The sequence below is a fragment of the Anomaloglossus baeobatrachus genome, chromosome 2 (assembly GCF_048569485.1).
Source record: "Anomaloglossus baeobatrachus isolate aAnoBae1 chromosome 2, aAnoBae1.hap1, whole genome shotgun sequence".
NCBI lineage: Eukaryota > Metazoa > Chordata > Amphibia > Anura > Aromobatidae > Anomaloglossus > Anomaloglossus baeobatrachus.
Window position 1 is genome coordinate 646569065 of NC_134354.1, and position 26919 is coordinate 646595983.

At 44.9% G+C, this 26919-nt stretch overlaps 1 protein-coding gene across 1 annotated transcript in view; it reads left to right on the plus strand.

Moving 5' to 3' along the window:
- The window catches only part of RNF41 (ring finger protein 41), a 112823-nt gene extending 86208 nt beyond the window's left edge, over positions 1–26615 (plus strand). Inside the window, exons 4-6 of the mRNA XM_075336973.1 lie at positions 4652–4787; positions 17729–17832; positions 20589–26615. Of these exons, the coding sequence (XP_075193088.1) occupies positions 4652–4787; positions 17729–17832; positions 20589–20940 (592 nt within the window). The 3' untranslated portion in view covers positions 20941–26615. The remainder of the gene's footprint in view (positions 1–4651; positions 4788–17728; positions 17833–20588) is intronic.
- Positions 26616–26919: the final 304 nt, after the last annotated feature.

Genomic DNA, 26919 nt, shown 5'->3' on the forward strand with positions numbered 1-26919 from the left:
CCATGTGCCGATCGCACCCGAACATCAACGCTTCTTGCGTTTCGCCATCGGGGACGAACACCTTCAGTTCGTGGCATTGCCTTTCGGCCTGGCGACAGCCCCACGGGTGTTCACCAAGGTCATGGCATCCGTTGTGGCGGTCCTACACTCTCAGGGCCACTCGGTGATTCCCTACTTAGACGATCTCCTAGTCAGGGCACCTTCTCGGGTGGCGTGTCAACACAGCCTTACAGTCGCTCTGGCGACTCTCCAGCAGTTCGGGTGGATAATCAACTTCCCAAAATCCCAGTTGACACCGACCCAATCACTGACTTACCTCGGGATGGAGTTTCATACACAGTCAGCGGTAGTCAAGCTACCGCGGGACAAACAGCTTTCCCTGCAGGCAGTAGTGCAATCTCTTCTTCGGGGTCAGTCATACCCTTTGAGGCGCCTCATGCACTTCCTGGGGAAGATGGTGGCAGCGATGGAGGCAGTGCCGTTCGCGCAATTCCATCTGCGACCACTCCAATGGGACATTCTCCGCAAATGGGACAGGAGGTCGACTTCCCTCGACAGGAACGTCTCTCTGTCCCTTGCAACCAAGACGTCTCTTCAGTGGTGGCTCCTTCCCAATTCTCTATCGCAAGGAAGATCCTTCCTACCCCCAACCTGGGCTGTGGTCACCACGGACGCAAGCCTGTCAGGGTGGGGAGCGGTTTTCCTCCACCACAGGGCTCAGGGAACCTGGACTCCGGTAGAGTCCTCCCTTCAGATCAATGTTCTGGAGATAAGGGCAGTGTATCTAGCCCTATTGGCCTTCCATCGGTGGCTGGAGGGCAGACAGATCCGTATACAGTCGGACAACGCCACTGCCGTCGCATACATCAACCATCAGGGCGGCACGCGCAGTCGTCAGGCCTTCCAGGAAGTCAGGCGGATTCTGCAGTGGGTGGAAGCCACAGCCTCCACGATCTCCGCAGTTTACATCCCGGGCGTAGAAAACTGGGAAGCAGATTTTCTCAGTCGTCAGGGCATGGACGCGGGGGAATGGTCTCTGCACCCAGACGTGTTTCGAGAGATCTGTCGCCGCTGGGGAACGCCGGACGTCGATCTCATGGCGTCACGACACAACAACAAGGTCCCGGCCTTCATGGCACGGTCTCAGGATCACAGAGCTCTGGCGGCGGACGCATTAGTTCAGGATTGGTCGCAGTTTCGACTGCCTTATGTATTTCCTCCTCTGGCGATGCTGCCCAGAGTGTTAAGCAAGATCAGGTCAGACTGTCGTCGCGCCATTCTCGTGGCTCCAGATTGGCCGAGGCGATCGTGGTACCCGGATCTGTGGCATCTCACGGTGGGTCAACCGTGGGCACTTCCAGACCGCCCAGACTTGCTGTCACAAGGGCCGTTTTTCCATCTGAATTCTGTGGCCCTCAACCTGACTGTGTGGCCATTGAGTCCTGGCTCCTAGCGTCTTCAGGATTATCTCAGGATGTGATTGCCACTATGAGACAGGCCAGGAAACCAACGTCCGCCAAGATCTATTACAGATCTTGGCGGATCTTCTTATCCTGGTGCTCTGATAATGGTTTTTTTCTCCCTGGCCGTTTGCCTTACCCACTTTTCTTTCATTCCTTCAATCCGGAATGGACAAGGGTTTGTCACTCGGCTCTCTCAAGGGACAAGTATCGGCGCTCTCCGTATTTTTTCAAAAGCGCCTGGCCAGGCTTCCGCAGGTCCGCACGTTCCTGCAGGGAGTTTGCCACATAGTCCCACCTTACAAGCGTCCGCTGGAACCCTGGGACCTTAACAGGGTGCTAACGGCTCTTCAGAAACCACCTTTCGAGCCGCTGCGGGATGTCTCTTTATCACGTCTTTGGCAGAAGGTGGCATTTCTAGTGGCAGTTACATCACTCCGAAGAGTGTCGGAGCTTGCAGCGCTGTCATGCAAAGCCCCCTTCCTGGTTTTTCACCAGGATAAGGTGGTTCTGCGTCCGGTCCCGGAATTTCTCCCTAAGCTGGTATCCCCTTTTCATCTCAATCAGGATATCTCCTTGCCTTCATTTTGCCCAATCCAATTCACCAATGTGAAAAGGATTTGCACTCTTTGGATCTGGTGAGAGCACTCCGGTTCTACGTGTCTCGCACGGCGCCCCTGCGTCGTTCAGATGCGCTCTTTGTCCTTGTCGCTGGCCAGCGTAAGGGTTCGCAGGCTTCCAAGTCAACATTGGCTCGGTGGATCAAGGAACCGATTCTTGAAGCCTACCGTTCTTCTGGGCTTCCGCTTCCTTCAGGGCTGAAAGCCCATTCTACCAGAGCCGTGGGTGCGTCCTGGGCATTGCGGCACCGGGCTACCGCTCAGCAGGTGTGTCAGGCAGCTACCTGGTCTAGTCTACACACTTTCACGAAACACTATCAGGTGCATACCTATGCTTCGGCAGACGCCAGTCTAGGTAGGCGAGTCCTTCAGGCGGCGGTTGCCCACCTGTAAGAGGGGGCCGTTTCGGCTCTTTTTATCAAGGTATTTTTTTACCCACCCAGGGACTGCTTTTGGACGTCCCAATTGTCTGGGTCTCCCAATGGAGCGACAAAGAAGGGAATTTTGTTTACTTACCGTAAATTCCTTTTCTTCTAGCTCCTATTGGGAGACCCAGCACCCGCCCCTGTGCCCTTCGGGCTGGTTGTTCTTTTGTGTACACATGTTGTTCATGTTGAATTGTTGTTTTGGTTCATGGTTCAGTTCTCCGAACATCCTTCGGATTGAATTTACCTTAGACCAATTTATAAGTTTTTCCTCCTTCCTGCTTTTGCACAAAAACTGAGGAGCCCGTGATGCACGGGAGGGGTGTATAGGCAGAGGGGAGGGGTTACACTTTTTAAAGTGTAATACTTTGTGTGGCCTCCGGAGGCAGAAGCTATACACCCAATTGTCTGGGTCTCCCAATAGGAGCTAGAAGAAAAGGAATTTACGGTAAGTAAACAAAATTCCCTTCTTTTTTTCATTAAGTAAAATTCTTGTTTAAGGCCCTGTGCGCACTGGAAAATGGAATTTTCTCTAGAAAATTCCGCAGGCACTGAAAGATTACCGCACCCGCGGTAAAAAACCGCGGCAAACCGCATCCGAAAACCGCATGCGGTTTGCTGCGGTTTTACCGCGGTATTGCCGCGGTTTTGCCGCGTGCGGGTTGGTACATGTGCTTTATTGCATTCAATGCAATAAAGCACATTGAAAAAAAAAAAAAATCATTTCCTTCTTAGATAGTAGATAGATAAAGAGACAGAAGAATAGATAGAGGGATAGATGGATGGATCGCTGCATTTCCCACGGTCGGCAGTGAGTTCACATTACCGGCCGTGGGAAATGCCCTGTGGTTACCTCTGCTGTCTCGCTGCGAGGCTGCATTCATTCAGCAGTGTCTGTGTCAGTCGCGGCTGGATGTAAGCATCGCAGGACGCAGGAGCTGTGGATTACGTCGGAGCTTTGTTTCGGGAGGGGTTAATAAAAGGGTGAACGAGGCTTGTTTGTGTTTTATTTAAAATAAAGGATTTTTCGGTGTCTGTGTTTTATTCACTTTACTTACGGGTTGATCATGTCAGCTGTCACATAGACGCTGCCATGATCAAGCCTGGAGTTAATGGCGGTGATCCGCCACCATTAACTCCTTGTATTACCCTGACTGCCACTGCTACACGGCGGCAGGAAGAGCCGGGGACACGCCGGTACTGCCGCATAATGCATGCGACAGTGCCGGGGCAGCTGCGGCTCATATTCTCGGCTGCGGGAGGGGGAGTGAGGCGGGGGGCATTAACCCTGCCCCTCTCCCTCCCCAGCCTGAGAATACCGGGCCGCCTCTGTGTGCTTACCTCGGCTGGACTGTAAATATACAGCGGAGCCCACGTGCTTTTTCTATATTTCCGTTTGCTTTCTATGTGTGTTCTATGTGTCTGTGTTCTATGTCTGTGATGTGTGTGTGTGTTTACTCTCTGCTTTGCTTCCTCTCTGCTTTGCTTCCTTTTCCTGTAATGACATCATTTCCCTGCAAAACCGCAGGCAAGCGATGTGCATTACCGGAGGTAAACCGCGAAATACCGCAGGGAATAACGCAGGAAAACGCAGTGAACCGCACAGAATTTGCTGCCTGCATTATTCCCTGCGGGATTTCACGATTAACATTGGAGTCAATGGAGTGAAATCCCGCAGCGATGTGCGGAAAAGAATTTACATGCAATTGTTTTTGCTGCGGGAATCCCGCAGCAAAACATGCAGCTGTCAAATTCTGCCTAGTGCGCACAGGATTTTCCCATAGGTTTTGCTGGTGATTCACTGCAGAGATGTTATGAACATTTTCTGCAGCGAAACATGCAGCAAATCCGCAAAAAATCCGCGGCAAAATCCAGTAAGTGAGCACAGGGCCTAAAGCTAAACTGCAACTGTGCTAATAACTGCTGTCTATAGTTGGAAACGTCGCTACTCTTCCAGAGTCTTGCTCTAATAGCGTACAGTGCAGCAGGTCTCTGCCTCCATATGTCAGACTCTGGATCATTTGTCTCCAATCCTTCTGCCCAGGATATTCACTGTGTACATGTGTATGTGAAATGTACAGTTACTGAACCATTATTTCATGTCCAACCTAGTAACTAATGTGTATTTATTTTTTTTTCATTTTAGTCTGGAAATGCCCAAAGATGAACTACCAAATCATAACTGCATAAAGCATCTCCGCTCTGTTGTACAGCAACAGCAAACTCGTATAGGGGAGTTGGAGAAATCTGCAGCGGAGAATAAGCATCAGCTATCCGAGCAGGTATAGTATGAGGAATGGCTTCCCCCTCCCACTCCACCCGAACACCCTAAGGCCTTGCGCACTTTTTTTTTGCCGCATTTTTTCTAAATTGCGTGCAGTCCTTCCCCAGCAAAGTCTATGAGAATTCAGAAAGGCTCTGCGCACGTTACTTCTTCTTTTTTGCTTGCAATTATGGGGGTAGAAAAAGAAGCCGCATGTGAATTATTGCGTTTCCCCCATGTTTAACACCCATTGACTTCAATAAAGTCATGATAAAACTTATGTAAAAACGCAGGTAGCTAATGCTTTGCGTTTTACCCGCATTTTTCTGCATTTTGCCCCTGCATTTCAGAGGACTGGCAGATCAATACTCCGCTGACTCTGTCTGCGGGGGATTGATCCACGGTATCTGGCAAGATGCAGGTCCCCATATAAAGCCCATGGGGACCAGAATGCGATACGAAGGGGTAGAATCAAGCGCTTCATACTCTCCGATCACCGGGGCGGCTGTCACAATGCTCTCGCGGCAGCTTTGTTCTTCCAGAGCCGTCTGCTCATTAGGCTCATACATATTCACTGCTTCCCCCGACCACCAGCAACTGTGATTGGTTTGAGTCAAACGAGCACCCACACTGAGTGACAGCTGTCTGACTGCAACCAATCAGATACCAGTGGGTGGGTCTATATCATACAGTAAAATAGTAAAAAAAAACAAAAAAAAACCAGCGTGCAGTCCCCTCAATTTTGATACCCAGGCAAGATAAATTCCCACAGCTGGGGGCTGTTATTCTCAGACTGGGGAGTCCTATTGTTATTAGGCTGCCCCCCCAGCCTAAAAATATCAGCCTGCAGCTGCCCGGAATTGCCGCATCCATTGAATGCGCCAGTCCTGGCATTTTATTGGCTCTTCCCAATTGCCCTGGTGCGGTGGCCATTGGGGTAATAAGGAGTTACTAGCAGCCCATAGCTGCTACTGAGTCCTCGATTACTAATGGCAGGCGTCTTAGACCCCCCCACCCCCCCCATCATGAATCTGTAAGTCAAAGTAAATAAACACAAACACCCAAAAAATCCTTTATTTGAAATAACACAAAAACACATCCACTACATTTGACAGTCACTGTGAGCAGCCATAGAGTATGACTGCCTGCTGTGAGTGGACTCAAGCAGTTGAGTCCTCCACCCGTGGCTCACTTCAGGCACGGACTGATTTGTGATCACAGGTGGAGGGCTCCAACTGTGACAGCAAATCACCAGAGTGCTGTGCGACATCACTCAGGTTAGTCACAGCCACAGGGTGTCAGAATGAACGTATATGAACCCGTGACACCTGCGGTAGTGTGGGGCGCACCGCTATGACATCAGAAGTTAACCCAAGTTCATTCGGATACCCTGTGGCTGCGACTAACCTGATCACGCGGCTCACTTCAGTCACTTTGGTGATTTGCTGTGACAGGTGAAGGACTCCAGCTGTGGCAGCAGCTAACCTGAGTGCCATCACCGGTGATAGTGCGACTCACTTCAGTTGCAGCGTGGAGCTCACAGCCGGCCGTCATGTTCTATGGCCGTTTGCTGTGAGCGTCACATGTAGCAGTGCTGGAAGCGTCATGGAACCTCATGTGGATTACTTCGGACTTGCAATGATGTTTTGGGGTTAATGCAGTGGTGAAAGAGGGTGCTTTTTTTTTTTTTTTTTTGTCTTTTATTTCAAACTAGCTGTAGTACCTGGGCTTTGCCCGGGATAGTAACTGTCTCTCTCTCCCAGTCTGTGTGTCGCTGTCTGTCTGTCTATCTCTCTGTATTTGTATCAGTCTGTATTTGTATCAGTCTGTCTCTTTCCCCGCTTTGTCTCTTTCCCCGCTTTGTCTCTTTCCCCGCTTTGTCTCTTTCCCCGCTTTGTCTCTTTCCCCGCTTTGTCTCTTTCCCCGCTTTGTCTCTTTCCCCGCTTTGTCTCTTTCCCCGCTTTGTCTCTTTCCCCGCTTTGTCTCTTTCCCCGCTTTGTCTCTTTCCCCGCTTTGTCTCTTTCCCCGCTTTGTCTCTTTCCCCGCTTTGTCTCTTTCCCCGCTTTGTCTCTTTCCCCGCTTTGTCTCTTTCCCCGTCTCCCCACCGACATCATATTACCTCACACATAAGCTTCTTATACTAACAGTTTATTTTGTTCCTATAGCAACTACTGACAGTTGCTATTATTAGCCTATAGCTCCCACCTCCATTCAGTTTAATGGAGGCAGGATTTTGGAGAGTAACTGTAAAGCGCGGGGTTAAATTTTCCCATCAAAACAGTCTATGATGTTCACATGAGGCGTTTGTGCAAAATTTTGTGATTGTAAATGCGACGGTGCAAGTTCCTCTAGCGGACATACATACACACATACACTGAGCTTTATATATTTGATAAAGTAGTTTTGGGGTGTTTGTGTCTATTTACGTTCATTTACAGATTAGTGATGAGGGGGTGTCTCAGACGCCTGCCATCACTAATCTAGGACTTAATAGGAGCCCATAGCTGCCACTAACTGCTTTATTACACAAATTGCCACCGCACCAGTGCAATGAGAAGAGCAGTGTCCAGCGCCAGAATTGGCTAAGGGCTGCTATTGTTAGGCTGGAAAGGGCCAAATAACCATGGCCCTTCTTACCCTAATATCAGCCCCCAGTTGTCTGCTGCACCTTGGCTGGTTTTAGAAAAATGGGGGGACCCCATGTAAATTTTTTTTTTTTCTTTTTTCTGTAAATTAAAATAAAGTGTGTAATCCCCTCCAAGTTTTTATAAAAAGCCAAGGTGCGACTTCCGGTTCCGGCGCTGTGATGTGAGGACGCGGGAGACAGAGCTCCGCACGTTCCTCAGCCCCACACACCGACTAAAAGAACCCCACGGCCGGGGGAGGAGGCGGAGAAAGGGAGGCGAGGAGCAGGAGGTGACCGTGCATGGAGCGGTACCTCCTCCGGAGCGGCAGCAGACAGCTGGAGCAGGGTGCTGCAGAGAGAGCAGTGCACATGGAGCGCAAAATGGCGGTCGCGGCGGTATGCAGGGAGGTGAGCGGGGACGGATGGAGGAGGAGGGGGAGCAGCTGAGAGAGCAGCAAAGAGCTCGGCAACACGCTCAGCAGACAGCCCAGCAGCACGCTCAGCAGACAGCACCAGCAGCAGACAGCCCGGCAGCACCAGCAGCAGACAGCCCGGCAGCACCAGCAGCAGACAGCCCGGCAGCACCAGCAGCAGACAGCCCGGCAGCACCAGCAGCAGACAGCCCGGCAGCACCAGCAGCAGACAGCCCGGCAGCACCAGCAGCAGACAGCCCGGCAGCACCAGCAGCAGACAGCCCGGCAGCACAGCCAGTTCCCAGGCCTGCAAATTGATTATGACAGTCTGGCTGGAGCAGTGGCAGTGCACCTGGCAGACAAGATCAAAGACTCTCTAGAGGCCATGGTGGGGGCAGTGCTAGCACCCTTAAAGGAACAGATCACACAGCAGGGAGCCAGGATGTCAGAGATGGAGCAAAGAATCTCTGACACAGAGGACCAGGTGACAGCATTAAAGGGGGAGCTGCAGGAGATGGTGGAGGGATCCCAGGCCATGAGAGACAAACTAGAGGATCTGGAAAAACGCTCCAGAAGAAGCAATTTAAGGCTGGTGGGTTTGCCGGAATCTTTAAGCATGCGGCAATTGGACAACATATGTGAAGCAGAGCTCCCCAAGGCGCTAGGTCTAACGCACAAATGCAGGGTGGAAAGAGCGCACAGAGTGGGCCCTGTAAGAGAGCGTCCAGGCACAGGAGGAACAAATGGGAAGGAAGACAGCACGGGAGTGACGGGACCAGCCAGGCCGCGCCAAGTGATAATAAAGTACTTGGAATACAAAGACAAAGAAGAGATACTGCGAGCGTTTAGAGGAAGGAGGACCCCACTGTCTCTACAAGGGCATAAGGTGCTGATCTTCGGTGACTACTTGGCGGAGGTTACACGCAAAAGGAAAGCCTTCAGTAAGATTTGTACCGCGCTGTATCGTAAAGGCATAAAATTCCAACTGCTGTATCCTGCAATACTGAGAGTAACAAGACGTGATGGATCCCTTTTTGCGACGAAAGACTTGAGTGAGGCGGGGAGATGGATGGAGGAGATGGAGAACAGAAACCAGACGGAGGACTTCCCGGAGAGGCAACATACTCGGCAAGGAAGAGAGGAGGAAAGCCGGGCATCGGGCCGGAACGACTGGATGAAGGGGAAGGAGATACATGCAGGAAGTCCAAAAGCAAGGAGGTCGCCGTCGCGTTGGCCTGGAAACCAGAAGATGGGAGCGCCATGAGAGAGGCTGCAAGGAGAAGAATCGATATTTTTGAACTGAACTGAGGGGCCCAAGAGAGGGGACTGACGGAATGCAGGCGATGAGTAACATCTACTGTTTATTATTGCATTTTTACTTTCTGCTTCCACTTCCTACTTCCACTTCATAGTGCCTCTTACACTTCCTTTTCCACCCCATCTACCTCTTCCTACTTCTTTTTCCAATTCCTCTTCTAATTCCTACTTCCACTTCCACCTCCTACTTCCACTTCCTTTTCCACTTCCTCTTCTACTTCCTTTTCCTCTTCCACTTCCTATTTCCTCTTCTACTTCCACTTCCTCTTCCACTTCCTCTTCCACCTACTCTTACACTTCCTACTTCCTCTTCCACCTCCTCTTCTACTTCCTCTTCTACTTCCTCTTCTACTTCCTCTTCCACCTCCTCTTCCACCTCCTCTTCCACCTCCTCTTCTACTTCCTCTTCCACTTCCTGTTCCACTTCCTCTTCCACTTCCTACTTCCACTTCCTACTTCCTCTACCACTTCCTCTACCACTTCCTCTACCACTTCCTCTACCACTTCCACTTCCACTTCCTACTACCACTTCCTCTTCCACTTTCTTTTCCTCTTCCTCTTACACTTCCTTTTCCACTTCCTACTACCACTTCCTCTTCCACTTTCTTTTCCTCTTACACTTCCTTTTCCACTTCCTACTTCCTCTTCCTACTTCCACTTTTTTTTTTCTTCTTGTAGGCTTTTCCATTCTTTTCTCTTTCTCTTCAGTTCCCCACGCCTCTTCAATCTATATGGATCAAGGTTCCCTTCCCCCTCGGGGGTGTAGGGGATCCTAACATCTATGGGGGACCGGGTTTCTCTCTCTTTAGTATCTACTGATAAATCGCTCTTCTGGTAGCCAGGTCACTTATGCTGATGGGAGGTGAAGTGAAATTGAGACCAGAGGCAACAAATAGGTATGGACAATGATGGAGGGGGTATTGTATGCTGGCACGGTTATTGACCAGGAAGGCCTTGCTCTGGTGTCTTAGATAACAGAACAATGGGGGACAGGCCATATGTAAATGTGAATCAGTAGGCTGAGAGGGGATTGCAGAGCCAGGAGCATCACAGAAAAAATGGAAGTGATGAGACGATTGATTTGTAAAGGGGGGGACAGTTGAGGGGTTGTTAGTTGACAATAGATTTAGGTTGAATAGTTGGGTTCAGGGAAAGCAACGCTATAAGCACGCCGAAAGAAAACTGGGGGGGGGGGGGGGGGGTAGCCACCAGGTTTATAGTTAATGCCAAGAAGGGGACACAAGGTTGCGCCCAGGCAATACATAGTTGTCAGTACGCAGCGGAGTTAAGGCAGGGAAAAGACCAGGGAAAGGCGCCAAGACACACAAGTGAGAACATATAGCGACACAAATGTCCCGAGATGTTGGGATAATGGTTAAATTAGTCACTTGGAACGTAAAAGGTTTGAAGTCTCCACATAAGCGCATGATGATATTACGACACCTTAAAAGACTGAAGGTAGATATCGCACTACTGCAGGAGACCCACCTGCAAAAAGGGGATTTTTTTCGTATGCAAAAATTATGGGTGGGGGCGGTAGTCGGGTCGGGATCCCAGGGAAGGAAGGCAGGGGTAATGATCTTAATAAATAAACACTTTACTCACGAAATAGTGTCCCAAGACAGTGATGATGGTGGGAGGTACATACATATCAAATTAACTAGCCCGCAGGGAGAGTTTAGCATACACAATATATACGCCCCTAATAACGAACAAAAAGCCTTCTTTGACTTTATTACCAACAAATTAGGAGTGGATGTAGACCCAAATAAGATAGTGGGGGGAGATTTTAATGCAGTAGTTTCGAAAGAGGAGGATAGGAGGTATGGCAAGGAACAAGGTAGGCAGAGTAGGAATACAAAGGGTTTGATGGCCAAATTATTGGAAGACACAAATCTGCAGGACAGTTGGAGAACGCAACACCCATATGAACGTGAATTTACACACTACTCACACCCACACGATTATATATGGAGATTTCCATCATTCTTACTCAAAGATAAAGATTTTATTAAAACATTAAAGGAGTGGTGGGAGGAATATTGCGGCACTAACAGCGGGCACGAGGAAGAGGCAATGCTATTCTGGGAAACAGCGAAAGTAGTATTAAGGGGGAGACTGATGGGGCATGTAGCCAAAATCAGGAAACAGACGTAAAAACATTACCAGGAGGCAAGCACTAGTTTGAGAGAGAAATACACAAGGTACCTAGAAAACAAATCCCAAAAAGCAAAAGAAGAGTGGAAGGAAGCAAAACGAGTGACATGTGGGTAGGAAAACGAGAAGAACTAGTAAGGTCTCAGCAGGAGGTTGACTTGCACCGATTTGGCAATAAGGCAGGTAAACTGCTGGCTAACCTGGCAAAGGGAAGACGACCGTTGACGTTAATAGCTAGTATGACGACAGGATGGGACCAAATCGACGAATCCGCAGGAGATCAACCAGATCTTGGGGGAATACTATGCCAAACTATATAGTAAGGGGGATGAAAATGGAGAAGGAGGGAGGGAGTGGCTAAAGACATTAGGACTTGCACAAATAACCGAGGACGAACTGACTAGACTGAACGCGGACATCACAATAGAGGAAGTGCAAACAACAATAGGAGAACTGAGTATACATAAAGCACCGGGGCCTGACGGGTTCAATGGGGAATTCTATAAAGTACTAAAGGAGGAAATATCACTAACGCTGACACGTATGTTTAATAAAATGTTAGGGGGTACGGGAATGTCTAGCCACCTTAACACTGCATATATAAAACTTTTACCCAAGGGAGATAAAAATTTGGACAATCCAACGAATTATAGACCAATCTCACTAATCAACCAAGACCTTAAACTAGTGGCCAAATTGATGGCCAATCGATTGGCAGAGGTATTACCAAGGCTAATTTCTCCCGCCCAATCGGGGTTTGTAAAGGGGAGAGCAGCCGTGACGAACGTAAGAAAGGCCATGATAGTAATGGACGCCATCAGACACAGGGATCTACAAGGAGGGGAATTTCCAGCCATGATCACGTTGGATGCTGAAAAAGCGTTTGATAATGTGCAGTGGCCATGGCTGGAAACAGTCCTAGATAATATGGGCTTCAGGGGAGCATTCAGAACATTTATAGGTATACTATATGCAAACCCTCAGGCAAGAGTGGCGACACCCGGATTTTTGTCACGACCCTTCTCTTTGACCAAAGGGACGAGACAGGGGTGCCCGCTGTCTCCTCTCTTGTTCAATCTAGCCATTGAGCCATTATCAAAACTGATCAATGGAGGAGACTGCTTTGAGGGCATTAACATCGGAACGGAAAAAGTACATTCAGCTCTATTCGCGGACGATATCATATTATTCATGAATGGACCACAGAATGACCTCTTAAAAACAATAAAACAGAGAGATTTGGGTCTATGGCAGGTTTTAAATTGAACAAGACAAAATGTGAAGTACTGTTTCTGAATGAAAATATACTGTAGCAACAAGTGAACAAGTCCTGCACCGCCTGCCCTCAGATTACCTCCAAGTTCAGTGGCTCACGTGCTGATGACTGCCATGTAGCGCTGGTTTGCAGGCGCAGCGTGCTGGTCGGTATTGAGCAGCTAGGAGATCCAACAACAGGAAGATGAAAAATCGACCGCAAACAGCTGCTATGCCAAACAATTTCTTTTTTATTCAAGCGTTCTTTTCATCGGTGCAGATAAAAATGCGGGAGGTGACTAGGATGCGAGTCCCTCCAAAGGACGACGGCCGTCGTCCTTTGGAGGGACTCGCATCCTAGTCACCTCCCGCATTTTTATCTGCACCGATGAAAAGAACGCTTGAATAAAAAAGAAATTGTTTGGCATAGCAGCTGTTTGCGGTCGATTTTTCATCTTCCTGTTACTGTTTCTGAATGAGTGAACCATGTCATCCCTGAAAACCTATGGAATAGGGGATAACATATGTGGGATACCGATAGCAAAAACTCACCTTAAATACCTGGGGATCCAGATGGGACGCCAGCCTGCCTCCATTTATGAATTAAACTTCAAACCGGTGATACAGAAAATAGAACGAGAGCTAAAGATGTGGGAGGGGCTGCCGCTATCCCTGCTAGGTATAAGATGTGGGAGGGGCTGCCGCTATCCCTGCTAGATAGAAACCACCTCTTAAAAATGATGAGTTTCTCGAAGCTGCTATACCCAATGCAGACTATCCCAATATTATTAAAGCATGCGGATGTAAATAGACTGAATAAAGCATTTACAAGCTTCCTATGGAAGAGAAAAAGACCAAGAATTAGGGCGGAAAAACTAATGCTACCACTGGAAAAGGGAGGAATCAGGATGCCAAATGTGAGAGGCTACATCCTTGCATGCTTGATGAGGCACGTAATAGACTGGCTGAGGAAGACAAATAGCTATTCTAACATAAAATTGGAAAGTGAGTACTGTAGACCATGGGACTTGGGGGCAATATTACACACGTCATTGGCCAATATTCCGAGGAAAATAAAGCACTCCCTGGTATGTAGAGATACGATAATGGCATGGAAAGCAGTGAGGAAAAAGTTTAACCTGTCCTGGCGAATCTCCAAATACCTAAATATCTGGAATTTTCCGGAATTCCCAGCAGGGAGGGAAAACAAACTATTTCTAGAATTGGAGAAATAAGGGGATCGGTGGGGTGAAAGATCTGCTCCATGAAACGGAACATAGGTGGTTGACCCTTGAGGAGTTGGTGAACAGGTACGGGCTTTCTCCATTCCAAATCATACAATACAAACAGGTGGAAAAGGGAATAATGGGACTATTGAGGGATGTTAGAAAAGAACAGGAAATGGACCAATTTATAATGAAGGATAAACAGGAGATTACTATCTCCTCCCTGTACAAAGATCTGAGAACAGCACTGGTACCACTGCACTCTGACCAGGTCTGGGGAGCGTGGGCACGACAACTAAAAGATAGAGGCAGGGGAAAAGATACGGCAGGGATGGATGAGGATGAGGAAGGAGGTGATTAATGAGGGCTGGAGGGACACACAGTTTAGATTAATGCACAGAGCAATTTATGGTTTTAACATCCCTACCAAGCAGACTATGAATAAAATGGAACATTGCCCCAAATGTAAGCAGCCGAAAACTGACTTATACCATGGGATTTGGCAGTGCTCAAAGTCAGAAATTTTGGGGAAAAATGAAGACACTTATAGAAAAAGTATGGGAAGTGGAAATGGAACTAGACCCATTGTTATGGATTTTCCACCACAGGACTAAAGAAAAGGAAGGAGGAGATGCACGGGGGACCACGATTCCAAGACTCTTCCATAATATTGCTATGATAGGGAAAAAGGCCCTACTACGCAGATGGCTCGAGGAATCTGTTCCATCAGAGGAGGAGGTGGTCAGTCAGATTAAAAAGCTGCTCAATATTGAACAGTTGGAAGCCAAAAGAAATAAGGACGAACTAACGGGAAACTTTTTTAAAAAATGGAAGAGATTTATAGTACAACAGTATGGAGTTGCAGAAATACGGAAAGTGGTATCTCCTTTCACTAATACGGAATGGTATCTACTGGGAGACTTGCAAGGCACATTGGGAAAGCTGAAAATACACACGCAGTAGAGACAACAGTAGGGCGAGACGAGGGTTTCAGAGAAATAGGGCTTCAAACGGGAATCAGAATATAGAGGAGCTGTGTGTTCTTTCGCGACTTATACCTGGTGTTCTGTGTATTAAAAATGTTGGGGGGGATAAAGTGGGAATAAAAGAGGGTGGGTTAAGACAAGGGTGGGTAAATTGGTAAGGTGAATTTATTCTTGTTCAAATGTTAGATATATTGTAATGATTCTGAAAACTGCAATAAAATTTGTGTTTAAAAAAAAAAAAAAAGCAAAGGTGCAGCAGGCAGCTGAGGGTTGCAGCCTGCAGCTGCTGCAGTTCCTGTCGTATTTTGTTTCTCCTTTAACAAAAAACGCAGCAAAAACGCACCGAAAAACTGTAAAAACACTGCGTTTTTCTGCCAGAGGGTGCATTTTTCACTGAGGACACAACTGCAGTGTCGCACGTACCCTTATAATATTCAGCATCTGAGAGTCAAATACTTTACCTAGTACAGAGCTGCGTGCCATGTGCATGGTGTGTCAATTATGTTTTCTAGGTGTCATAAATGTGTAAAGCAGGTGACAATACTTTAACACATGACCTAAAACCGCCTCTAATAACTAACCATTCCTTATTCCCTGTGTGCAGGGACAATTTTGGGACGCCAGCAGCCAAATATAATGTAACATTTCTTTATATATTTGTGCATAGAAACTTTTTTGATGGAAACTTTAGTTGCTTAATTTGGTTAAAATATGGCTCAACTATAAAAAGTTTTGCCTAATGTTTATTTTGAATAACCAAATATCCCCTTCAAAGCCTGCTGACAGTCCTGATATAGAGACATTACCATTGTGCTCTGTTGTCTTGTCAGGGGGCAAGTAAAGCAGGCCTATGCTTATAATCTAGGCAAATAGATGGAGGAAAGAGGCTCCCACCCCCCTATGCAGTGCAGTTGTGGGGTGCTGATGGGATCCATAGCAGATGGGAATGTACAAAGACGTTACTCAATTCCTGTCGGTTTTACATGATGTACGGTTCCTGAACATGGTTTGGACAGTCATTCTGTAAGCACAGTCCTTTTTAAACTAGCAATTTTTCTAAAAATAGTTTTTGAAATCTGCACACGCTGGTTTCTGCAGTGTTATTGGGTCCTCCTGATACCTTTTTTTAAAAAAAAAAAAAAAAAAAAAAGACTGATGAATCCGATGGGGGTTGTAGACTGCAACTCTGTGTGGGGTTATTTCCCCTCCTAAATGTCTTTTGACCTGACAAGCACAGAATGTAATGGATTATGTGACTAGATCTGGGGTGGGGAACCTTTTTACTGCCGAGGGCCATTTGGAAATTTCTACCAACCTTCGGGGGCCGCAAAAAATTTTCAACTTGAAAACTACCCTAATAAATTTGGGGAAACAATTAACTCGCCCTACTTTGGTGGCTAGAGCTTCTTCTCTTTTGGTGCGGCTGTGATGTTCAGTGATCTTGATCATGTTGCTTCTCACAGCTGCTTTTCCAGGTTTGTCTCAGTTTGGAGCACAGTCAACTTTGTGAAATTAAGATTGGTAAACCATATACATCACATAAGAGACGCTGTACATACACACAGCCCTCACACACTGGTTGTATACCGAACACAGCCATGACACACTGGCCATATACCGCACAAGCCCCGACGCACTGGCAGTATACTGCACACAAAATTGACACACTGGTCCTATTGTATACCGCACACTACACACTGGCCATATACAGTCCACATGTATACTGTACACAGCACTTGCCGTACGCAGCAATCACGCCTGCCGGCCGACTGGCTCTGTGTGACTGCTCAGCTCACACATAGCTATGTGCGGGAATTTAAAGGGCCTGTAGCCGACAGGAGGAGCGTCTGCCCGAGCACTGCGGCCACCGGGAACCTGTCCAAGGGCCACAAAAGGCCATGGTGGGCCGCTTACGGTCCGCAGGCCGGAGGTTCCCCACCCTTGGACTAGATAAATGTGCAGAAAAAAATGGAAAACAGTTTATTTGAATTTTACATGCATCATTAGTTTATGGGGTTATTGGGAGATTCAGGCGAAGTTGCGCAAACTCACTTCAGCAATGGGATGTGACCAGTGCCCAGGAGAGAAAACAAAACCTTGCAATCACTGTTCACACCATAGGTGTAATGATCCAAACAAAGGTAACACATTGATACATTGGTAAAAAAACTGCACTGTAAACTCCACAGAGGTACTAAGGAAAAAAAAATGCAAAATTGGGTTTGTTTAACTAACTGTTCACCTATTAACAGATTAACCCCATATCTGCAGACTAATAGCAGATATTTTTGTTTTGGTTTATTACAGGTTCCCCTGTAACCTCTTAGCTAGCAGCAGTGGCTCCATCGTCATTTATTAGAGAAGTCGGGCCTGAGCGCCATTGGATTGCCCGCTCTCCGCAGTCATGCAGTGGAGATTATGGGGCTCGGGACCCTTGTTCTTATGTTTGGACACTTATTGCCCAGCTTGTGGAGAAGTGATTAATGTTCCTATTTATTAAGTTATCCTGACTTTTCCCCCACCCCCACCCCACACACAAGTATATTATTATTATTATTATTATTATTATTATTATTATTATTATTATTGCGCCATCAATTCCATGGCGCTTTACATGTGAAAGGGGTGTACATAATAGGGACAAGTACAATAATCCTAAACAATACAAGGCACAAACAGGTACAGGAGGAGAGCAGTCCCTGCCCGCGAGGGCTCACAATCTACAAGATATCAATCTTTTAAGATCCTGATCTATACCTTCCATAGAACAAACTGTATGTTTAATGTGACATTTCTTTTCCTATAAACGTTTAAAGGAAACCTTACAAACCAGTGAATACAATTAATTTAATGTGAGGTGGCAAACCTTTACAAGAAAAAACCCAAAACATTTTGTTTTAACAATCAGTGCATCACCAAGATCATAACTTCAGATCTGAGGACTCTGGAGTATAACGTGACTTTCCTTTCAATCTCTTTAGAAACGGGACATTCAGCTCTTAAAGGCATACATGAGAGCGATCCGCAGTGCCAACCCAAACCTACAGAACTTAGAGGAAACTATAGAGTATAATGAAATTCTCGAGTAAGTAACAGGTTTATTAAAACATATATTTTTGTGTGTGTTTTTTCTTTCTCCTAAAGCAATGTTTTCCAGTTGGGTTGCACAGGAACACTGGGGCTCTTACACCCTCAATCAGGGATCCTTAAAACAGAACAACAAGACCTATGACCTAGTGGGCCAAAATAGGTTTATCTTCTCTACCATTACTTTTGCGGAGTTGCAAAGCATTCTTATCTCAGCTGACTAGAAGTATCAAATGCTTTGCCACCCCTCCTCCAAGCAATTTTTTTTTTTTTTTTTTTTGCAAAGATGGCATTACATGGAGTTCCCCAGGAGGTGTAACGTTTTTCACGAGTTTCTTTGTGATAAAACTTGTGACTCTCTGAATTTTATAAAATGTGTACTTTTATATAGATTACCTGATAGCCCTCCGCCAGCCATTTCTAGGATATATCCTTGTGAAATGCCAACACACTTTATAAGGACAGAGTCACACTTGTGTATGACTTGCACGAGTGCAATGTGAGAAAATCTCGCATTGCACTCGGCCCTATATAAGACAATGCTGCAGCTCAGATCTGCGTGTTTTTCCTCCGCCCTAAACGGACTGACAAAAAAAATTGCAGCATGCTGAAAGGGTCGTATCGCTCGCACCCATTCAAGTGTATGGGTGCGAGAGAAACATCGGACTGCACTCTGATGTTTATCAATGTGCAGTGAGATATACACACAGGCTGACAATGGAGGAGATGGGGGGGAGGGGGGTGATTAACCCCTACCTCTTCTCTGTAGCGCCCGCCCCCAATCGCAAGATCGGGTCACAGTCGCATGACACTCGGCTCATGCTCGCAGCACAGCCTGAGTCGAGGGGTCATTAGCATATCTCATCCGTTGCTCTCGCATCAGATGCCATACGCTAATGTGACTCCAGCCTAAGATGGAGAAACCCCTCAAGTTGTGGTTTCTATAAATTAAGTTTGCAAATCATGATAACCTGATTTTAGATTTAATATCTACCTCTTGACAATGGTAATATTCAGTAATTACACTCCCTGACAGAAGTTCTGTCGCTTATCCATGTTATGTAAATAAAAGCTTATAGCATGACTTTAAATCCATCCATTGATTTCATAAATTACTCTTTTCACAGCCGAAACCCTCCAAAATTTGGTTTAGGTTATGAAAATAAAGTTGCTGAAATATTGATCATTTAATGAACACAGGTCAGATTTTGGCAAGACAAAAGATTTGTCGCCCACAGAAAGCAATGTGAAATTCAAACAAGTTAACTTCTAATACAAAGATATGTTGAATAACATTGGTGAATGAAGTTGTGGTGCTATTAGAGCCATATTTAATATTTTATTTGACTTCCATGAGCTTTAAGGACTGCATCCATGCGGTTCAACAATGATTCATACAATTTATTGATGAAGTCATCAGGAATAGCAAAGAATGCAGTCTTACATGCCTCCCAGAGTTCATCTAGATTCTTTGGTTTTGTCTTCCAAGCTTCCTCTTTCATCCCCAAACATGCTCAATGATGTTCATGTCTGGTGACTGGGCTGGCCAGTCCTTGAGCAACGTGATCTTCTTTGCCAGGAGGAACTTTGTTGTAGAGATGGATGTATGAGATGGAGCACCATGCTGCTGCAGAATTTGACTCCTTTTATGATTGGGAATGTAAGGGGTAGCTAATACTTCTTGATATTTTAGGCTATTGATATTGCCTTCCACCTTTCAAATGTTTTGCACACCCCCATACTGAATGTAACCCCAGACCATGATCTTTCCACCACCAAACGTAACTGTTTTCTGGATCCATACGGGCTCCAGTAGGTCTCCTGCAGTATTAGCGGCAGCTGTGGTGTAATTCAACTGAAGATTCATCAGAGAAATGAACTTTTCCAGCGTCCATCTCTTCAGCAGGCTGTGGGACTTGGCAAATGCCACATGTTTTTTTAATTGCCTTTTGTTTAGTTCTGGCTTCTGGGCACTGATTCAACCATAGAGGCCATTTCGAGACAGAATCCTATAAATTGTTCTGGTTGACACAGGGACTTGAGGTGACCAGGCCTTTTGGAGCTCTGCTGCAGTGGAAGAGTGGCTGGCTTTGGATTTTCTAACCAAGAAACTGTCGTCCTGAGCAGTTGTCTTGCGGGGTCTGCTGGACCTGGGCTTGTCAAAACATCTCCAGTCTCTTCACATCTTTTTTTTTTTTTTTTTTATTTAATTCTTTGTACTTGACCCTGATACACATTAAAGGTGCCAGCCACCTCTGCAGTGGATCTTGTCTTCAGCCTCATGATAATAAAGGCTTTGGTCTCGGGGTGGATTTTTGGCATGTTCTCAGAGGTAAAGTTGCAGTTCAGCTGAAGGTCTGGGGTGGTGGGTTTCTTTTTATACACACCCACTAATTAACTGATCATGTAGTGAGCACAGGTGAGGATGTAAACTAGGATTGGGTGCATTATATGACAAGGCGAAAAAAACGTTTGTCTTGCCAAAATCTGACCTTTCTGTGTTAATTAAATGATGAATATTTCAGCTTTGCAGCAACTTTTATTTTCATAACCTAAACCAAATTTGGGAGGTTTTCAACTTTCAAAAGAGTAATTTATAAAACCAATGGATGAATTTAAAGTCACGTTATAAGCTTTTATTTACATAACATGGATAAGCGACAGAACTTCTGTCAGGGACTGTAGATGGTGTGTAATTAATGCATGCCTGTTGAAATTTTAATTACATTTTTTTTTTTTTTTTTTCCCCTATAGGTGGGTGAACTCCTTACAACCGGCCCGTGTGACTCGCTGGGGAGGGATGATCTCTACACCAGATGCTGTGTTGCAAGCCGTCATCAAGCGTTCTTTAGTGGAAAGTGGCTGCCCGGCGTCCATAGTAAATGAGTTGATAGAGAATGCCCATGAACGCAACTGGCCGCAGGGTCTGGCTACACTTGAGACAAGGCAAATGAATCGACGATATTATGAGAACTATGTGGCAAAACGAATCCCAGGGAAGCAGGCTGTGGTGGTGATGGCCTGTGAGAACCAACACATGGGAGAGGACATGGTATTAGAGCCTGGTTTGGTGATGATATTTGCTCATGGGGTTGAGGAAATTTAGTTGCACCCAGAAGAATATATGCACTCCTTGTGCTGCTCCATATGTGCCGTCCTTCCAGGAGGCAGGGTCTTAAATCCCAAGCTATTGCTTAACGTGTGAAGTCTCTGGCCCCACTCTTGCTACTGGTGCCTACTAAGTGTGGAATAAGGACTTTCCATTGTTGATTTTTGAAGACACTCCAAGGGCACACAATCTGATTAATTGTCCTCAATGTGCACTATATCAACCCCAAGCAATTCATATTCATTTCCTTATTTCTGCTTGATTTTATGCTGAAAGAAAATTGGCCCATGAGGAGCAAAGCAAATTTCAACAACATGCCGAAGTGCAGAAGAAACACTAACAACTTTTATGAAGGAGCAGAGGCATTTGTAATGGAATTATGGGCATTGTCGGAGGTGCCGAGGCATACTCTTATCACTGGTATCTGTAACAAGATATATGCTACGACTTGAACTTTGATTTTTGCAAACCACCGTGGACTTGGATTTTGCAGGAGGATTTTGTGCAAGTAGGCTAGAATAAAAAAGTAGATATTTTTTTAAACCCTCTGTGATTGGCACTATCTTCAGATGTTGAGATTATTTTGGTTTTGTCACAATAAATTAGCAGCAATATGCAGCAGACAATGCAGCCGTTCCATAGAAATCCCCACACTCATTCTGTCTCATGTCATTTCCATCCATAGATGTGAATAAGTAAGGGTACCACACTGCAGCTTTTCTTTACCTTGAATGAATGGGAAAAAGCAGTAGCTATGAATTCCAGGTGCTTTTGTGAAAGTGTGGTAGTTTGTGTTATGGGTTTCTCACTCCCCAACCTCTTAACGAAAGGGAACATGGAGCACAAAAAATGGCACGACATTTTAGGTGTTTTTTTTTTTGTCTAACTTGTATAACTTTTTCTCACATATGTTTTGAGCATAGCGGGGGTGTTTTTCATTTTATGGTCATAAAATGGTTGTAGTTTAGTGTTTTGTGCTTTTTAATGTCGCTGGTCCCCCCTATACAGCAGGTATAAAGTTAGGGGATAACACTCTGCCAATATGGACAAAAGTAAACAACCCTTTCATTATCGACAGTGTTCTATAAATGTACTTTTTGTGCTACCTAGATGATTCTTCATAGTGCTACAATCCTAAAGAACCATATGGTTTACCTCTTTTTTTTTTTACTCCTTAGTTTGGAACTACTTAAAGAAATACTCCAGTGATATTTGACAGATGATTTTTACCTTTTCATTTTCTTTTTACTTTTTCTGCATGAAGATTATTGAAATAATGATAGTCACATGATGTCGTGATACCAGCACTGCTGCCCTGTCAGTCTGGGTGCATAAGCCAAGGAGCACAGCTGGGGCTTTAAGGGGAATGCTGACACTTTATATTTTTACACACAGGATGCCAAGGCCACTTAAAACTGTTTTAGGTGAAAATACCATTGTGGCCAGTTAAGCCTGGAAAATTAACACCTCTCCCCAAAGGTAATCATATTAATGGGTGCTCCACCCATCTATTATTGATAACTTACTCTGGTCAACACCCAGCATCCCCACCATTCAACTGTTCGGCTTTATGCACAGTTTACATTTGGCCACCACCAGATCCTCCCTTCCCTTCTGTTTGATATTGATGACTTTTATTTTAAGGGTGGGTCCAAACTGCCATAGATTCTCATCCGAGAGAATCGGGCCGATTTATGCAAGCGACACTCTGATCAATCTCTGATCCGAGTGTCTGTGTAGTGTGATGTGAACCTCTTGGATGAGGAGAATCGTAGCACATTGTGAGGAGAAGAACAAACTTTCTCCATTGTCGGAGATCTGCGGAAATCTGACTCCTCTGTCATCAGAGTTTAGGATTTTTCTCACGTGGTATTTGACTTGCATTGTCGAGTGCGATCCGACTATTGGACCAAACTCAGACATGTAGGGTTCTTTTTTTTTGTTTTCTCCCCAACCCTTCCTTCAAACTGACAATGTCCAAGGGGATAAAAAAAATCTGCCATTTGTCCGGCCCCATAACATTAGTCCATGTGCAATTCGGTGTTTTTTTCAGATCGTACTTGGACTGAAAATTATGATCATCTGCCCTAAAGAGTCAATATACTCATGGAAAACCACTTTTTGAAGGAAAAAAAAATTGGAGTGCTTCTTTATGTACAAAAAAAGGGACTTGTTGACTGATCAACCATTCATAAAGGTATACAATAATAAAAACAAAGGCTTTCTTTTAGGATTATTTTCATATATTCTAGTCAGACCGAGCTGCATTTCTGCTCCTGTCTCTCGTATGGAGTAAAACTTGAAGTTAAACATTTCTCACTCCTGTGCTCCCAAACTGTCTTTTTCATTTATTTCTCAGTGGTCTTTTAAAAGCTTTGTATGTATTTTGTCACTTTAAATGTTTGTGGTATTGTATTTTTGTTTTGTTTTGTTTTTTTTGTTGCTATAATCTGATTTTTATTTTTCTTTGTTATACATAAAATATATAATACATTTCTGCATTATTGTGTTACTCAAATTCACCGTCGATTGAACTATGATGGAAATAAGTCCTGTGCGTTTAGTGTCACTATCCAGCTTTTTGAAGATTTTGTTAATATGAGTATTTGTGCCAAGATGCATTGATTTGAAGTGCCCATAGCACACAGCAGAGCTTTGGTACACGAGCGATTTCTTCAAACGGATAATCCCTCATTTACATACAGATATTAAATGCCTTCTGGAAATATGCTTTATAATCCCCTCAACCATGTTTTTTTTTTTTTTTTTTATTCCATTTTTCAGTCTTTCCTGTGGCTTAGGAAAAATACTTGGTATGAGGCTTGCATAATGAGATTAATTACTGGAAAATACCACACTATATATACATGCAATATTCTAAAATCTAAATATACGCAGGCTAATATAGAAATCATGGGAACTGGGTTACCTGCTAGGTCACATACGTACTACATCATTGGTATGTTACTCATTAATAATGAGGAGAAAAATAACTCAAAATTGCAGATTTAAAAGACTGTTACAAAGTAGTGAATATTCAGCCCCGCTGTGGTTTTTTGGCTTTTGTATCGCACGGTTTACACTGGGAACTGGACAAATTATACTATTGCTGCAGTCAGTGCAAAAACTCTGTTAAGTACTTTATTATATGGCCTCTCTTCTTGAGTCTTAAATTATATTTTTCTGCAATCTTATGTACCCGCTGGCCATTATCGCACACAATTTGCGTCTACTTCACATGTCCATTTTTTATTTTTTATCCCCCCCCCCCCCTTGTGCGGGTGGACTGATGGTACGTAAAGAGTCCTAACTTTGGTCCAATTCACAGATCAAACTCACAAATTCTAATGAGCCCATGTTACAAATTGATATTCTACTGAAGCTATCTGTGTGCTGTCCATCTGAAAAATGGAAGTATTAACTCTTAAAAGGCATTAAGGAAAATTTAATATCGTATTTAATGCTGCCCACGCGTACTTTTTTTTTTTTTTTTTTTTTTTTTTTTGTGGCGGGTATTTTGTTTGTAATATGGGTTGGTGTTTGTATGTTCCACACAGTCTTCTCTCTGATCAAGAATCCTTAAGGAATAATGCCATATAGTGAGCCCAGTGGGGTTTTTTTTTTGTTTTTTTTATTTGTTCTTTTTGTTTTAATGCAGGATTTTGAATGGGAATAATAAAGACAGGCCTTCTCCTTCCTATAGGATCCATTTCTGGGTGTGGCTCACAAACTGGAAACCTGCCACTGCGGCTTTTAATGAAAACGTGCTGTATTCAAAACACACGAAGAGCAGGGTGTGTCATAAAGGAAAAAAAGTGGCCTCCATCGATCTTTGTTTACTTTTTTCCAGCAACCACTTGCCATTCATTTGCCTGGCTGGTGGTGTCAGGAACAATGCAAGACTGCTCAGGCCAGAGATTTGCCCGCTGTCGACCCATGGATGTACGTCATTGCTGTACTAGAGTAGACAAAGCATAGCGGGAACCACTGGAGTAATGGTGAGTTTTAAAGTGTCCGAAAAGGAAAATGTCACATTCCATCGTGGGCACCAGCAGCTGCGGTCTCCTGTGGTGGAGACTCGTGGCCCCGCAGGTCAAGACCCGCCACGTCCATGATACGGCGGGTTCTGATTGTGGGCACATACTGTTATGGCCCTGAATGCAGACTCATGTAGGTCATGCAGTGTGGCTGTCACATTTGTGTAATTGCATTGTGAGCCTCACCACACCATTACATCCAAAACATTTAATTTCAACACTTGCATATTTAACACAGCAGTATATTTTGCATTTTAGAAGTCTGATTTTTTTTTTTTTTTTTCCCCTCCCCTTTTTAAAGAGTACATCTATTGAAGTATAATTACACTAAACATTCTCCAGTACATTGTGGCCCTAAAACTAAGCAGGCATGCATTTTAGTGTGATCTGTTGACCATCTGTTTATGCACATGAGATCTGGAGGGAACCAACCTCCTCTGCCCCATCACTGTTCCAACTTTACGAACAGTACAACTGTAAAGTGCTAAAGGACTGATTTTCTGTTGGAGAGTCCTAAGGGTGCATGCCCACGATCAGTGTGTTTGCAGCGTTTTGTATGCAGAGTGTTTTTCCTATGTCCAAAACGCTGCGTTGAACAGTACAAGCATAGTGGATGTGATTTCTAGAAATCTCCTGCCCACTGTGAGTGTACATCCCGCAGCAAAAACTAACCCGCGGTGCAGCTTTCTGAGCCGCAGCATGGCCATTCTTTGCTGCTGAGAAGAAAGTGATCTCTGTAGGGAGAACACAAGCGAGAGACCGCAGCATCCAGACCCTGATCGTGGCCATGAGCAGCTTCGGTCTCCTGCATTCTTCTGCTGAGGAGACTCGTGGCCTGCAGGTCAGGACCCACAGCGGGTCCTGATCGTGGGCACATACCCTTAGAAACTGACATTGTGTCGTGCAAAAAACACTCTCCAGTGCCACTGAATATTTGTTTGGGGCGAGAAGTATTTTAAGGTGTATGGTTGAAAGTTACAGCTAAGCTTGCCTTCATAAGCTTCGTGCTCCCCCCGCACCTGGGGCATAGCCCCCTTGTAGCTACACCCAAGTTTTATTGCTGTCATTCAGTGTAAGATCTATACATTAGTAACAAACTTTGAAGGATTCGTATTTTATGAAGGCATGTATCACATATAAAATCTATAGTAAGAACATATCCTTGCATTTTGCTAAAAAAATTGGGGTAACACTGGGGGCATCCTTGTTGCCTTGCTCAGAGCTTGCGTTCACATTAACAAATTGATTAGTAATCTATAAAAATACACATGGAAGTGTGACCTTGTATGTTCTCTGTAGTGTCTTTGTCTCTATTATCCTGGAGGATTTTGTCTCAGAATTTCATTGGCTTTTAGCTTTTTTTGGCCCAGAGATGTGAACACTCCCTTTTAGCTTCTACCGGAACTCACTGTTGTGTAACTGTGTAAATTGTGCAATCTTTGTTTGGCTTTGACCTTCCTGTATGTATCGCAGTGTGGCATTTTGAATTTCAGTTAATTTGTGGAGAAAAAGCTCTAGAGATGTCTGCTTAGGTCATTTGTTCTCATGCATCTCACATACTATTTAAAATATACTTTAAAATGAAAGTGCATATTTTTCGAGACACCAGTATGAATAAACTTTTTATAAAAACTACATTTGTTGGTGGTATTCGTATTTCTGTAAGTGAATGTACTTTATTAAATTTGTTCCTAAATCAATTTACCTAATCTCTTTTTAAAGGATTAAAAAAAAAAAAAAAATAAATAAACAAAACTTTATCCTTACTAGTTCCAAGGTGTTAAGCAGCATGAAAACAATTCCTCCCTAAGGCCCCCTTCACAAGCATATGTCTCCGGTACGTGCTAGGTCCGTGCCCGCATGTACCGGAGACACTGGCACACGTAAACTATTATTATTATTATTATTATCATCATCATTATTGCGCCATTTATTCCAT